This window comes from Anneissia japonica, unplaced genomic scaffold, assembly GCF_011630105.1.
Source record: "Anneissia japonica isolate Jap-2015-1 unplaced genomic scaffold, ASM1163010v1 scaffold993_len1110182_cov180, whole genome shotgun sequence".
In the NCBI taxonomy this organism is placed as follows: Eukaryota; Metazoa; Echinodermata; class Crinoidea; order Comatulida; family Comatulidae; genus Anneissia; species Anneissia japonica.
The window spans coordinates 1,076,181-1,091,223 of NW_022749760.1; the positions used below are offsets into that span (position 1 = coordinate 1,076,181).

Below are 15,043 nucleotides of genomic sequence, written 5' to 3' on the forward strand. Positions count from 1 at the left end.
TCGTCCTTCCCTACCAACTGAAAGAAATCATAAAATCATTTTTTGCGAATTAGCGCCTCAACTGATCGTCGATCCCCCTCCCACTTCACCTTCGCGTCCCCATCAGCGTCCTCCATGGTTCAAGACAAGACTTCTAGATACGCCACCGAGTCGAACAACTAAGTAGGCCTAATTTCAACAAATTACATAATAGCTCCCATCCACATAAACATCTTTAAACATAATAACTTATAATGATTTGTATTGCCATTGTATAAAACCAACACAAATCACGTTTTTAAGAATTTCTTTAGGCCCGCAGGGGCTCGCTTAACCCAGGGACCTAGTCCAATCTCTGCGACCTACGGGAAATGAAGCTCTCAGAGACTTCCGGTTGAGTTCAATTTTCTTTTTTCTATTTATCGGCTGCGCACCCCCTCCCCCAACACTTTTCTGCTATGGATACTGTGTGCCACGTGCACAAAACAATGATGAAAAAAAAAGAAATAATGTAAAATCTTCTCGTAACCTTTAAAAACTTCTTGCTTACTTGCTACTTGTCGGTCTTTTTCATTTTATTATTTTTTTTAAATAATTTCCAGCTTACTTATCGTACAGACTAGGGAGTTGTTTCCTTTACAGACGTACTCTATTCTATTTAGTATTTATACTTACAATTATGTTACTTGCACGTAATTCTTTTGGCTGGCAATATCATATAACTTTAGAAGAGATGTACAATGGCCACATTTTGGAAATGACGATATTTGGACATAATATTTGGGTAAGAGAGCTTATCACATTTTGAAATTAATTTGGAGCTGAGATAAACAGCGTAATAGGTCAAATACTGACTTCTCTAACTGTCATTGCACCTAATAGATCTAACAATTAACAGTTTCTTTTACAACACCCTTGATGTTGTCACCAAACCTGATTAGGGGATTTTTATCAAGATGATCGATGACTGGTGCTGTCACCAGTATAGTCACCGAAAACATGGAGGCATATATACCTCCATGCCGAAATTGATCACTTATGTAGAATCGGCTTGTAAAATCCTGTTCCTAATCCTCAGATTATTGTAGGACATCGAGGTCATACCATCTTTAAACAGTTACAGTAATTATTGCTATAGCTTATAGACTTTGCTCTAATTTGTGATATAACAAGTTAAAGAATAACCCGAATCACGTGACGGGACTAGCCAATCATATACTTCGTGTTTATGAATATCTGTTTTACAGTTTATTAAAGAGTGCATACCTCACATCGTTTCATTATTTCACCATTCATTACTATACACGGAGCTCTCATTGAACACCATGGAGTATCTGCCTAAAGAACAGTGAGTATGAACGTCTAAGTGATTAATAATTAATAATAGATACACATATTATACGTTCATGTTATGTGATTTTAGTCGCCCACTAAATGCAGAAATCACTTTTTTTTGTCCCACGATTTGTGGTGGGTTTTTTGTTTCGTATACCTATGCCCACCCTTCCCCCACAGACGCATGTACTCCTGGATGCGCTTTACGTAATTATGCTGTTAATGAACACCATGTTAATTACATCAGTGACTGAAAATAATAGGTAATATTTCTGCTTCTTGCACTTTAGACCCCGGTTCAAATCCGGCAAACATCTGGTTCTAATTGGAGTCAGATCACTGCTCCTCGAATGAGAATTAGACGGGATAGTGGACAATGTATCCGTTATTATGTGGTCAATTGGCGCTACATTGTGGATGCCACTGTTTTTCCAGGGCCCAAGCGATATTTCAAATTAACAAATTATTTTTAACTGGGCAATAATGGAAGCATATAGTTGTATGGAAGTGACAAACATTTTTATTTTGTTAACATTATTCTATGTTTCAAAAAAAAAAAAAAGATCAATTAATACTCAGTGGCGATTATTCAAATAACTACGGTAAATTAATCTCGGGATTCCGAACCATGACACAATTATTTCAAATCTATTCATGAGTTAAGATTATGTTAACGATTATGAATGATAACCAACGATGATGATGATGATGATAATAATAATAATAACAATAATATAATAATAATAATAATAATAATAATAATAACAACAACAACAACCCAAAGTAAACCAAACAATCAATGATGAATGTTGATTATATTTACAGAAACAAGTTAGTACAGGCTATAGAGTCATACAACTGGGAAGCAGTTATAAGATTTTTGCAAACTGAACCACAATTGGTTAATACTTACGATAAGGTACGTACTCAGAGGAACCACACTTGTTGAGATAATGTTGATGAATTATCGAAAACTCGAACTCGACAAAATATTAGTTTATTAAAATTATGTTCAAACTCACCAAAAATTGTTCACAATTCACTCGCGTTAAACTTTTACTTATAAGTGTTCTCAATGGATATTGGATATAGGAAAATAATACGGTAATATAACAATTGACCTTCAATAAACCTTTAGTTTAAAAAGTTCATAAATTGGCCTATTTAGATATAGCCTAATTGCATACACAGTATTGGATTTGTGTAGGGACTGCTTATTTCTTAGAACTATTATCAATATTAAATTTAAAGTTCATAAACAGTAATTTTTATGCCGGATACATAATTGGTTTTTATATAAGAGTGACTTACCATCATAGATAGTATTATAATATTATTACAATAGAAATGTGTCCACATAATTAAAATGCCTGTTGTTCGACGCGTGCTAGTTGTACACCTTTACATAACAGTAAATTACAATATCATAAATAGAAATATTTCATATTTTTCATTTTCAAGTCCACATAATTCAAATACCGGTTATTCAGCGCGTATGTAAGTATATATTTTTATATGGTGAACTCTAGGTACTGAACAAAATGAGAGCATAGATATATTGCATTAAAAATGTTATACTGTAAAACGTAACGAAACAAGAGGAACGAAGTACGATAATTTATGTGGTAGTCGTCAAAGTCTTGTCAAACAGATCAGTCAATATATGTAGGCTTATAATCTACTGGAGCGACCAGATAGAAAACCCAAAACCAATCAGTATTTTGATTAGATTGAATGAATATGGCAATCCATTCGTACGATGTTAATCACCAAATTAAGAAAGATTAAGATGGTGACGTCAAAATAAAAGATATTTAAAAAAAAATGATTTTTTTTTAAAGATGAATGATATGGAAACGAATTGACGGAAGCCTAATGTCAGAAAAAAAAGGAAAACTTTGAAGAAATAGTAATTACTACTGCAAGTACAGTGTATTGTACTGTATTATTGAAACGCTGTCGCTAATTTCCCTGATAAGTATAAAATTGATCTGGCGCCCTCTATAGTAGGCCTAATACTACTGCAATAATTCCCTGATAGGTTAAAAAATGATCTGGCGCCCTCTATAGTTTATTACAAGTTTAGAAATACAGTGTACCGATAGCTTTGTACCATGAGTGTTACGCCAACTGCTCTATTAAAGAACACGTGACCGCCAGATACTGTTAAACGTAAATACTGTATCACTTCCTCCTGTTTTGATTACCCTAACTATTCATAATTAATTTAATACCTACTTTAAATTAAAGTGAAATAAAGTGGGAGATAAAGGGAATTTTGAATTTAATTCTGTAGATGGCGTACACTAGGTTTAAACCATTATAAATTCAAATATTTTATTAATTCTATAATTATCATAGCGTATGACCTAAATTTACTTATACTATAATCTAATAATATAAATATAAATATTGTATCCACAAAAAATGAAGGGATTCAGGGACGGGTTTTGACAGAAGAAGGGTCCAGGCCACCTCCACCATGATTTCTGGTTTTTGTTATGGTGTTTTGGGGCTGAGGTATGAGTTTTTAAGGCTATATTGCCTATTTTGAATTTTTTTTTTTTTTTTTTTTTTTTTTTTTTTTGATGTGATTATGTTGTTGTTAAATCGTGTTTGTAATGTATGTGTATTTTGTTGTAGTAAGTTGTTATAATCGTGTAGTGTGTATTCAGTTTAATGATTGTCTTCGTAGGCCGGCTTTACGCCATTAATGCCCGCTGTGTTGTATGCACCAGACAACGTGTTGGAGATATTAATTGACGAAGCAACAAAAAAAACCATTGAACATGAGGACAAAAAGGTGAGTGAAATTAAATATCATTACATTTTATACAAACAATACAAAACACATATCATGTATACAAATCATGCAACAAACAAGTGAACATCAACTCAATGTAGATTAAAGTGATTTATTTCATTTAAAACTATAAATTATGATTTATTATTTGATTTATATTAATTTTTTTTAAACTCTAAAAACCCTATGTTACATGATCAGTATTTTCTCAATAAAACTTTTAAAAAACCCAAAATTTTTAACTGTAAAAAGCTTAGGCCTATGTTGTGCCTTTGTTTGTATCATTATGGTTAAATAAATATATTAATGACAATAAAATTTTTTACACAAAAAGTTCATTCGCTAAAAATATGTGAGTTCGAAATGATAATTTAATAAGCCTAAGTGTTAAACAGGCCTTTTAAATTAAAAACTTAAAAAAAATTAAAATGAGAGAACGTAGTTATGTTTGGATTTGTTTTTATCAGTATGGTTAACTAGATACACTAATGACAATAAAATTAATATTTTACAAAAAAGTTCAATCACTAAAAATGTGAATTTATATTAATGTAATATAATAATAATGTAAAACATAGGCCTTCAAACATTGTTTGCCCAATTCTACGTTATAAACATCATCTAAAAATATTTAATTATGTAATTAGTATCTAATAATGACTCAAAGTAGATTACTGTGTTATATTTTCTTTAAAACTAAAATTTAGGATTTTACTATTAAATTTATCTGATTTTTTTTTTACAACACAAAAAGTCTATATTATGGGCATAAACACTATTTTCTCAATAAAAACTTATAAAAAATATATTTTATAATCAGATAAAGTAATTATGTTTGGATTTGTTTTTATCAATACATTTTACTAAATATATTATTGACAATGAAATTGATATTTTACAATCGCTAAAAATGTGAATTTGAAAGAATATTTGAATATAGTGTAAAACGTAGGCTTTTTGACTTTTTGCACGATTTTACATTATAAACATCATTTAATAAATATTAAATAATGTAATTAGTATCTAATAATAACAAATGTAATAATTAACTGAAACGTTTGTTTTGTTGATATGTGGTGTCATAGTTTCTTGTTGTAGTTTGTTTTCTTTTGTTATAATTTTCTACGTTTCACTTGTAGGTGCTTGGAACTATTCTTCATCACTTGGCGATTTACGCACGTGTACCAGCATTAAGACGTGTGCTGCAAAAATCAAACACCAGAGTTAATTGGAGAGGCAACGTAAGTACAGTGTAATAAAATAACACTTTTATTAATTGTAAGCAAATTAAAATCATTGAATTCACAATATATTTTGTCATCACATTCTATTTATTAATATTGTTGTATATTTTATAATGCGCATGATTTATATAAAGCTGACTGAAAAATAATAATGTTCCGTTCAGTAGGCTATAACAGTCATCATAAAATATCATATGATTATTGAAATGAATTTACAAACATTTTCATTATCATTGCTATTACTATAAATAATATCATCATCATAATTTGTTTAGTTAATATTCTATTTTATATTATCATTATCATGTTTATAATGATTACAATGTGAAATAATTAAGTACGATAAATATGAATTATTTCAGTTGTTTTACGTCGACGTATTATTTGTAAATTCATATAATCTCGTGTTTTGCGTGTACAACAAAACGTGACATTGGTTATCCTTTCATTGCAGGACGGATGCACACCACTACATCTCTGTCTAGATAATGAGTACCGCCGTTATGAAGAACACCGCGAAACGGCAATTTGCCTCGTAGAACATGGCGCGTTATTAATAAAAGACAACGTAATGTACATAATACAAATAAGAATGCATCATCAAACGGATACCAGTCAATGGCTTTAATAAAACAACTGTATATCAGACGGCACTACTACTAGAAACATTTCATGTGTTTAAAACAAACATGAGAAATATCAAATCTTAAAAAAAATCAAATAAGTAATGTTCTAAAAATATTCCTTTTTTTCAATTATTTGGTACCGATAAATTTGGTGACAACGAATTGTCGTAAAATTATCTTGATGCTAATAGTGTTGCTGCATACATTGAAAAAAAATTATTTTGTTATATTTTATGAATATTATTATAAAATTAAAATATATTTATTAATTTTGATTTGGATTCTTTACACTAATTGGAATATTTAATAATTATTTTCATCATATTCAATTTGAAACTGTCATTGAATGAAATACAACTTTTGTGTACTCGTGTCTGTTATTGCAGGAAGGAAAGACGCCTCTTGATTTGTATGATAAGAATAAATGTATTTTATATGACGGCAGTCGATCAATTATAAGAGAGAAGAAAGACGAACTGAAAAAGTTACTTTTAGGTAAGTTGAATGAACCCATTGTATAGGCCTATATCAGGATTTAGTCATCTTTCTGCGGTCTATAGTTTATTTTGATTTTTAAATAGGCTACATACACATTGGCGTTTTTCTAATATTTGTTTTTATCTATATTTTGTGACAATGCTATTTAGCGTTAATATTTAAAAGAAATTTAATTTTATTTTCAAAGTTAAAATAATGTAATATACCAGTATTTGAAACAAACGTTTTTTTGTTTAAAGGCATGACACTTCCTGCACAAATTAAAGCCAGAGGAAAAGATGCAGTTAATGCATTCTTGAATGAAATTGAAAAAGGTGAAATGACGTTGGTAAATAGCAGAGTGATGTTTCTGGGAAAGGAAGGTGCTGGTAAAACCAGCCTTGTAAATTCCATCCTTGGAAAACAGTAAGTGAAATTGAAGCCTGATTTTATTTCTATTTCAAAAGAAAAGATAGCTTGGTGTGGACCTATATATATCTTAACGTTAATGAAAGGAAGCTGACTAATTAAAGCTATTTTAAATTACTCTATTTCAACACTTGTGTGTGCGTATTGTACGCTCGTTTGTTAAAATATTAGGTAAAGAGCGTGTTGCTAGAGCAACGAAGGTCAAATTAAATTAGGTCATAATAAGCCTCAAAGCAAGGATATCTTTGCTCATACTTAGCCTACTACGAGTAGAAATTGTAATGTAATTTTTCAAACATATCGAAACGTTTATTACTAATTAATAATATAAAATTATCTTAAGCTGTTTTATTTCTTGTATGTAATTATTATGGAACGTAACTCGTTATTATTACTGTTATTAGGCCTATTATTATTATTTATTATTATTATTATCATCATCATCGTCGTCGTCGTCGTCATCATCATTATTATTATTATTATTATTATTATTATTATTATTATTATTACTATTACTGTTACTATTTTTATTATTATTTTATTATTATTTAACATTAATTTTTTTTATTATAACTACTCTTTATCATTATTACCATTATTTTTCTTATTTCTTTAACCGCAATAGATTCGATGAAAATGAACCATCAACATGTGGTATTGTAACAACAACGGTATTTCAAACTGGTGAAGACTGCAACAAGTGGGAGGAACATAAGGATGTAGACGGTATGGATAATAGAATTACCGTAAATACTTAAATAAACGCCCTGGGGTATTTATTGAAGGGAGGTGTTTATATTAATTCTGGTGCAAAATATACGTAGGCCTTACGTATATAAACTATAAATAGGTATGTACTAATAAACGTTTTTAATTTAACAGTAAATATGCCAAATGCATTGCATGTTCCCAACAGGGAGAAACCATGTAATTATCAAATATACGTGATCACAAATGAAGTGATAAAAAGTCAATATACTTAAGATAATAATTAATTGATTATTGTACAGTGTGTGAATTAACCAAGCAAATACGAGAGTATAATATAGCAGAACGTATTGCAAGGAAGCTGGAACCACCAGAAAGCCAGGAAACCACATCTATGTCCGTATCACCCAGTTCTACAGCATCTCCAATGGTAGAATGATAAACTTTTTTTTTTTTTTCGTAATTTTCACATTTCACAATAATTTACATTTATACCTGATGTGCTTTATATTAAATTATATGTGTTTAAATTTCCAAAACTTTTGTCAGCCAAAGTGCCATTTTCGCAGTGGGGAGGCAGAGTATATTTTTTTTATATAACGATCCGATGTCCCATGGGTTTTATCATTTTTTTTCATGACAATTTTTTTTTCTCCTCGACATAATATACCTCCTTCCCCTTCTCCACCGGAGCCATCCCTGTGTCATACAGTACGAATGTCATAATTCCTTTCCTGAGCCCCAAACATAATGAGCCTGATAGAAGCGGAACTCTATCTGCAAAACTCTCTAAGAGTGTACCCCCCCCCCCCTTCAACGGTGACGGAAACTGGAAACGGGGGAGGAGGTGGAGTTGGCCCTTCATTTTCCTACTCTTGGACCAAACCCATCACCAGTTATAAACATAGTTAACTAACGCTATACAATGTCATTATTATTCAAAATATTGTGGATTCTTTTGCTCATGTTCAAACGTATATCAAAGGTTTTTAATTTCGAGTTTAGCAACGAGTGTGTACACATGCTGATTGGCGTCTGTAAATCAATCAATCAATCAATCAATCAATCAATCAATCAATCGATCAATCGAAGTAACTTGTGTAGCGCTAAATTCTATCACATGAAGTAATGGTCCGTGGGATGAATGACGATGTTATAAATACAGAGTGCATAAAATGGTTAATCTCATTATCAAATAAGTTAAAAATATATTTTTTTCAATAATAATAATTATTCTGTAAATTGTAAAGCGCGTGCGTCTGTAATGTTTCCTTTAGGCCTAAATGTACTCATCTCGAGCGTAAAGAAAACAATTATGGATCGAAATCTCCCTCCTTGCGTAAAGACTACATGGGCACAGGGCGTAGATAGGCACTCTCTTTGGAATGCTCTAGTTCTCATTATGTTAAGTATAAAACCATGTCCAGGCTATCAAATTTTATATAAACCAAAAACAAAGAGATATTACTAAGTGGTATATAAAATGTAGGTCTACCTGATATGCGTTTATTATTAGTTTTTACTTTTTGTTTTGTCGGGGTCAAATTGAGACAAGCTTCGCTTCTATTTTTTATCCTAATTAATTAATTTTAATGTTGTCCATTTTATTTATCATTTGATGTATTTATTAATTAATTGAATAAATGTTAATTGAATTGAATTGAATTGAATTAATTAGGCCATTTATAAATATAATGTTCTTTAAAGGTTAACTGCAGTTTTTATAGTACAAATTGTAATTAAAATGTGTTATATATTGTAAAAACTGTATTGCATAAAAATGCTAATAGCTTGGCATTAAGAGATAGTAATAAGTAAAACAAATGATAGATTATGTTAAACGTATAATATTAAAGTACTATTTCTGGACTTCAAAAAGGTATTTTTTAACTTATTTTTACGGGTCCCGTCGTCTAACAGGAGAAGGTTTCGTCGTGGAATAATATATTTAGTATTAGGTCTAAACTTCGTTTAGGTAGCATCCTCATTGAGCTATTTGTTTTAATTCTTATTAAGGATACAATCATAATGCTTGGAAGAATTCATTGTGATCGTAGAAGCAGTCTCGACTTTGATATTAGACAATTATGAATTCATATTACAATAATTTGATGCCTTTACAATAAGTAATAAAATTCATAAAAATTGATCTTATATTCGTAGCTTCCAATATGCTTCTCCTCTTTACTCCACCGGCCCAGATGCTCGCTTTGCTCGCATACTGGATTGATTACCCCCTCCCCCACTTTCTAAAACGTTCCTCTGACATTGACCCCTTTATTTTTGATTCGTCACCTAGCCGTTTTACGGTGTTTTGTAGCGTTGATATTTTGTTATTTATATGATAATAAGATTTACAAACTATTTTATTGCAGGAAACATCAGAAGAAGCTACAAGTCTAACTTCAGAGGAAAGAGGTATTTATTATTTAAGATAACTGTTCATCACTTCCCTTATATCATTTCAGGGGAATTGGGCAGTCGATAGTTTTTCCCGCTAAGCCTTTTGTCTATTTTCTAATGGCAGCTAAATAAACTTAAGCATTTCTCTGACAAGAGCGTAATAAGGTGGTCAGGCATTGCTCAAAAGGGATACAGTGAAAAGCTACCGGGAAAGTTTAGGGATTTCAAAGGCATGTAAAAGCTCATTATATTTGTACTAATTGTAATTTTTCTTTTCCTCCCTCCCCTCATTCCATAATTTTGCCATCGTATTCGCACTTACTTGATAATTGAGCCCCATCCCCACTCAGATTTTCACGTGCCCCTTTCATCCTCCTGTCGATAATTCTAGGTTTTAGAATTCCACATACCGTACAGTACATTTTAAACAGTAACATAATAATATTGCTCAATGTTTATCTTACCTTTTTTGCCTTTCCTCGTAAATTTCAATTAATATCATCATCATAATCATTTTTATTATTACATTATCCTAATTAATTTAGTATTGTATTCCATTGTCATCACCGTCACCCATCTTGACTCCAGACCATCTCTTTTTGGCTTCGTCTCTCAGAATATATGAGTTCGAATTTTATTTCCTTTTTTTTCAGAAACTTCTGATGTGTCTCAGAGAGCTGCAAATGTATCGACTAGACATTTCGATAGACTCCCAGAAGAAATTTTTAAAAAGGTTGTTGCTAATCTTGACCGGCAGAATCTTGAACCAAGCAGCATAAAAGAACCAAAACCCGGCCGTTTGAAACGATTCTTCATAAAAATAAAGAGAAAAAAGGCTACTAACAAAAACGCAGGCTTTGTACGTGTTGTTGAAAATGTACCGAGTGATGTAACATGTATATGGGATTATGCAGGCCAAATCTCATATTATATAACTCATAGGGTAAGCAGCATAGCACTTTACTGATATAGTATACAAGGCTACATTCTAATATTATTATTGTAATTGTCACTGGACATTAGATTATCTGTATCAGAAATAGATTTTTCTTTCACATATGATGTTATAATAAACGCGATGAATTACTAATAAAGAAAAACTGGTCGTCTGAAAACTATAAGCCTATAGCCAATCACGTACTGTTCAATATTTTGATAGTTCTGGAGGTGCTTGAATTATATTTCTATTAAAGTTTAAAGCCAATTATTATAAAGCCCTGTCCAGACTATCAAATTTTATTTGACAAAAACATGTGACATGCCTAAATATGGTCTTGATGACGTTACATCATGACCATATATAGGCATATCATGACTATATATGGGCATACAACAGATTTTTGTCACAGAAAAGGTGATAGTGTGGACAGAGCATTAGAGGTCTACAGCCACTCACGTAGTGTTCAGTCGAGAGTTCGTGGGTGTTTAAATATATTAATGTTGGTGCACTACTACAATGAAGCAGCAAAAATACTTTTAAAAATATAAATACAGCAACATTTCTTATTCACATCAACATGATTTAAAATAATAAACACATAAATCTACAATGAAGAGTAAATGGGAAAATATTATTTAGATAAGTAAATTATTAAACAAAAGGAAATACTTTAATGTCATAGAAACTTACAAACCGAGAAGAATATTTAATCATAGAACGAACAAAGCCAAGGATAACCCATATCATTACTTTCATATGTGTCCTTAAAATTATTGATAATACAATAGCGATAGGGTTGATAATAGTTGTGATAACGGCGCATATTTACTCAACAACATTTAATATAGTTTACGCACTTAAACCAAAAACTTTCAAAATAAAGTAAGCGTTGATAATTTAATTTTATTTTAATGTTCAGTTGACATTTAGGTGATGTTTAATGTTACTTTATGTTTAATATTTTTTCATTAATCGATAATGTGTTTACTTACTTATTTTTTCCTTTCCAGTTTTTCTTGACAGATGGATCGTCATATGTCGTTGCTTTTAGTTTGTTTGAGCCTTTAAATGAATTGGCAAAATCCAGAGGTCCACTAAAAGTAAATAAATCATTTCACCTTTTCTACTATGCAATAAAGAGAATTATTTTCCATTAACTTATTGCATATCAGATCTGTTTTTTGTATATTAACTATGTTCTATATTTTGTATAGATAGTTTGTGAGTAACTTTGTAATTTCATAATCTTATCTATGACACTCATTTTGTTCTTTCTTTTTACTCTCCTTTATTACTTTCTTCCTTTTATTAGAATCAGTTTGAAATGACTAATCTCCAAATGATTATTTTCTGGATACGGTCAATATATGAGCACGCTGTACTACAATATAATGCAAGTACGAAATTGATAAATGACACTATAGCCTCACCCACAATCAGTTTGGTTGGCACTCACAAAGACAAGTTAGAGGGAAGTGAGGAGGATAAACAGGATCAGGTAAGATATTGCATAACAGTTTTAGACATATTAGTAGTTTAGACATAGTATACTCCAATTTTGTGTAATGTAAAAATAATAATTAAAAAAAAACTGTTAATACAAAAAGTGATAATTTTACGTAAATCTACGTAAACAAAGTATTAACAAATATTTCCCTTGTCTATATCAGTGGCCCTGATAATACTAATACTGTATTGTAGTTATTTAACTCTATATTTTTAAATATATAATTTATTAACATATTCTTTTGCAAGCATTTGTTTTTTTGAATATGGCGATGACGATTATGACGACAATGACGATGGTGGTGGTGGTGATAATGATGACAAAATTCTAAATTAGCAGAAAAACTTAAAAAAAAACACCCCAAAAACAAAATCTTGAACGCACTTGAAATGTTCAGGATGATCTCCATCACTGAAATATAGTTATTGTTATGATTTTTTTTAAATTCATATTTCCAACATAACATAATACATCAAACCCCAATTACATAACATCACGAGAAGAAAAGAAAAAAAAACCATATGTTACTTCACCCAGCAAGACACTAAGATAACGGAGCATCATTAAACAGAGGCAGGTTGAAAAAGCCTTCTCCTATTCCACCGGAAAATCGACACTGCCTGGAGCATTCAGTCCCAATTTTCCAACAGACAAGAATAGACTTTCACCTATGCCGACCCGTCCGTTAAGTATCTTTACCGGACGAGTCAACACGACGTCTTAGATGGAACATAGTTATGATTTACGGCGGTAGGTGGGACCACCTGGGCTTGAAGTTTCCTCCCAGTCTGAAGCTATTTTTATGGCCGTCTACCCATAAGTAAATATTTATTTACCCCCATATCCATATTTAAAATCCACTTTATTTCATTTAAAATTTACCAATGATATCACCCACCCTTAAAATTTATTTTATTTCCCCATAGCGACCAAATCACTGTCCTATTAAATAGGTAGGAATGCCTTCACATAACAAACAAACACATGGTGATCTACATAAACTCATACTGAGACTTATAGAGTTTTTAATCTTGAGTGAAATATCCTGGGATCTTACAGGATTTAAACAATGACCTTGAGATTGGAAGGTTAGCATCAACTCCACACCTGTCAGGACAATGTTTACACCCCACCCACCGTTTTCTACAGATAATACCCTGCCTTCCAGAATTCTGCACTACAAAGTCAACAGAACAGAAAATGGGCTATAGGTAATCCGTTGTTAGGAAGTTCCCCACTCTAAGTCATTGAATTCCAATTTTGGATGCCCTAATGTGCTTCACCTTTGTTGTTTTTGTAAATTTCAATGTATGAAAACACAGGTAAAATGAAATTATATGAAATTGTAGTATTTAATTGTATTCAAAGATTGAAGCAATATTCAAAATAATATTTGAAGAAATCAACGGGATGCCATTCGAAATTCACGTAGACAGAACGATGTATGCTGTAGATAATACATCAGCAAATGACAAAGGGATTGAAGAATTAAAGAAAAATCTCGGAGGTTACACAAAGCAAATGGCAAAAACAGTTCCCACAAAATGGGTTGATTTCCAGTCGAAAATCCAAGAAGTTGGGAAAACAACACTGCGCATGTCCTTAGACGAGGTACCATTTTGTCCTATTTTTTCGAAATTTCCTCAGTATCATAAACATTCTGTAAGATTGTGGAAAACTACTTTAAAATTAATTATAATAAATGTAATTATTATTATTATTATAATTATTATTATTATTATTATTATTATTATTAATTTTGTTATTATTATTTATTATAATTTATTATTTCCATATCAGGGTTAGCTGTTATAACATTTCACTGTCATGAATATTATTATTATTATTAATTTTGTTATTATTATTTATTATAATTTATTATTTCCATATCAGGGTTAGCTGTTATAACATTTCACTGTCATGAATATTTTTATGTTGGTTATATTTATATTTATAGACAATTACTATCAGAATGTTTCTAATATTTTATTCAATAATCTTTTAGGTCACTCAGATTGCTGTTGATTGTGGGATTCCGAACGAAAACACCATCCACATTCTCAACTATTTAAATGATTGCGGAATCATTATGTACTGGCCAACTAACATCAAGTTGAAGAACACTGTGATTACTAACGTTTACATGTTGATTGAAATCTTCACGAAAGTAATCACAACGGAAGATAAGGTACTATTAACAATCAAGTAAACTGGCGTGCGGGATAGACCATAGTATACCAAATCCATTTTTAATTAGAGTACATTAATGACCATCCATTTTTGAATTACACACCTAACCTGTTCTAGAAGAAATGCTGAATGTGCTTAAAAATTAAAGTAAAGATGGTATTTTGAAAACCCTTAAACATTTTTATTAATAAATATGTTTTTTTTTAAATTTTATTTTGATTTAGAGACCTGCAATGATGAGGTTATGGCATCTGCTTGATAAAGGCATTTTGAGTGAGACATTGCTACGTCATCTGTGGAAACATGAATTAGAGGAAGACGAAAGCAGCTTTGATATTTTTGTAGAATTGATGAAAATTTTTGGACTGCTCTTTGAGAAACAAACGGTAATTCAATGTCTCT

At 31.0% G+C, this 15,043-nt stretch overlaps 1 protein-coding gene across 1 annotated transcript in view; it reads left to right on the forward strand.

Moving 5' to 3' along the window:
* The first annotated feature begins 1,214 nt into the window (after positions 1 to 1,214).
* Positions 1,215 to 15,043, forward strand: part of LOC117121184 — a 14,675-nt gene continuing 846 nt past the window's right edge. Inside the window, exons 1-16 of the mRNA XM_033266297.1 lie at positions 1,215 to 1,327; positions 2,140 to 2,233; positions 4,010 to 4,117; positions 5,257 to 5,358; positions 5,816 to 5,929; positions 6,374 to 6,482; positions 6,725 to 6,890; positions 7,519 to 7,619; positions 7,904 to 8,031; positions 9,977 to 10,019; positions 10,658 to 10,947; positions 11,955 to 12,044; positions 12,257 to 12,442; positions 13,820 to 14,062; positions 14,457 to 14,639; positions 14,866 to 15,027. Coding sequence (XP_033122188.1) covers positions 1,305 to 1,327; positions 2,140 to 2,233; positions 4,010 to 4,117; positions 5,257 to 5,358; positions 5,816 to 5,929; positions 6,374 to 6,482; positions 6,725 to 6,890; positions 7,519 to 7,619; positions 7,904 to 8,031; positions 9,977 to 10,019; positions 10,658 to 10,947; positions 11,955 to 12,044; positions 12,257 to 12,442; positions 13,820 to 14,062; positions 14,457 to 14,639; positions 14,866 to 15,027 — 2,142 coding nt within the window. The 5' untranslated portion in view covers positions 1,215 to 1,304. The remainder of the gene's footprint in view (positions 1,328 to 2,139; positions 2,234 to 4,009; positions 4,118 to 5,256; positions 5,359 to 5,815; positions 5,930 to 6,373; positions 6,483 to 6,724; positions 6,891 to 7,518; positions 7,620 to 7,903; positions 8,032 to 9,976; positions 10,020 to 10,657; positions 10,948 to 11,954; positions 12,045 to 12,256; positions 12,443 to 13,819; positions 14,063 to 14,456; positions 14,640 to 14,865; positions 15,028 to 15,043) is intronic.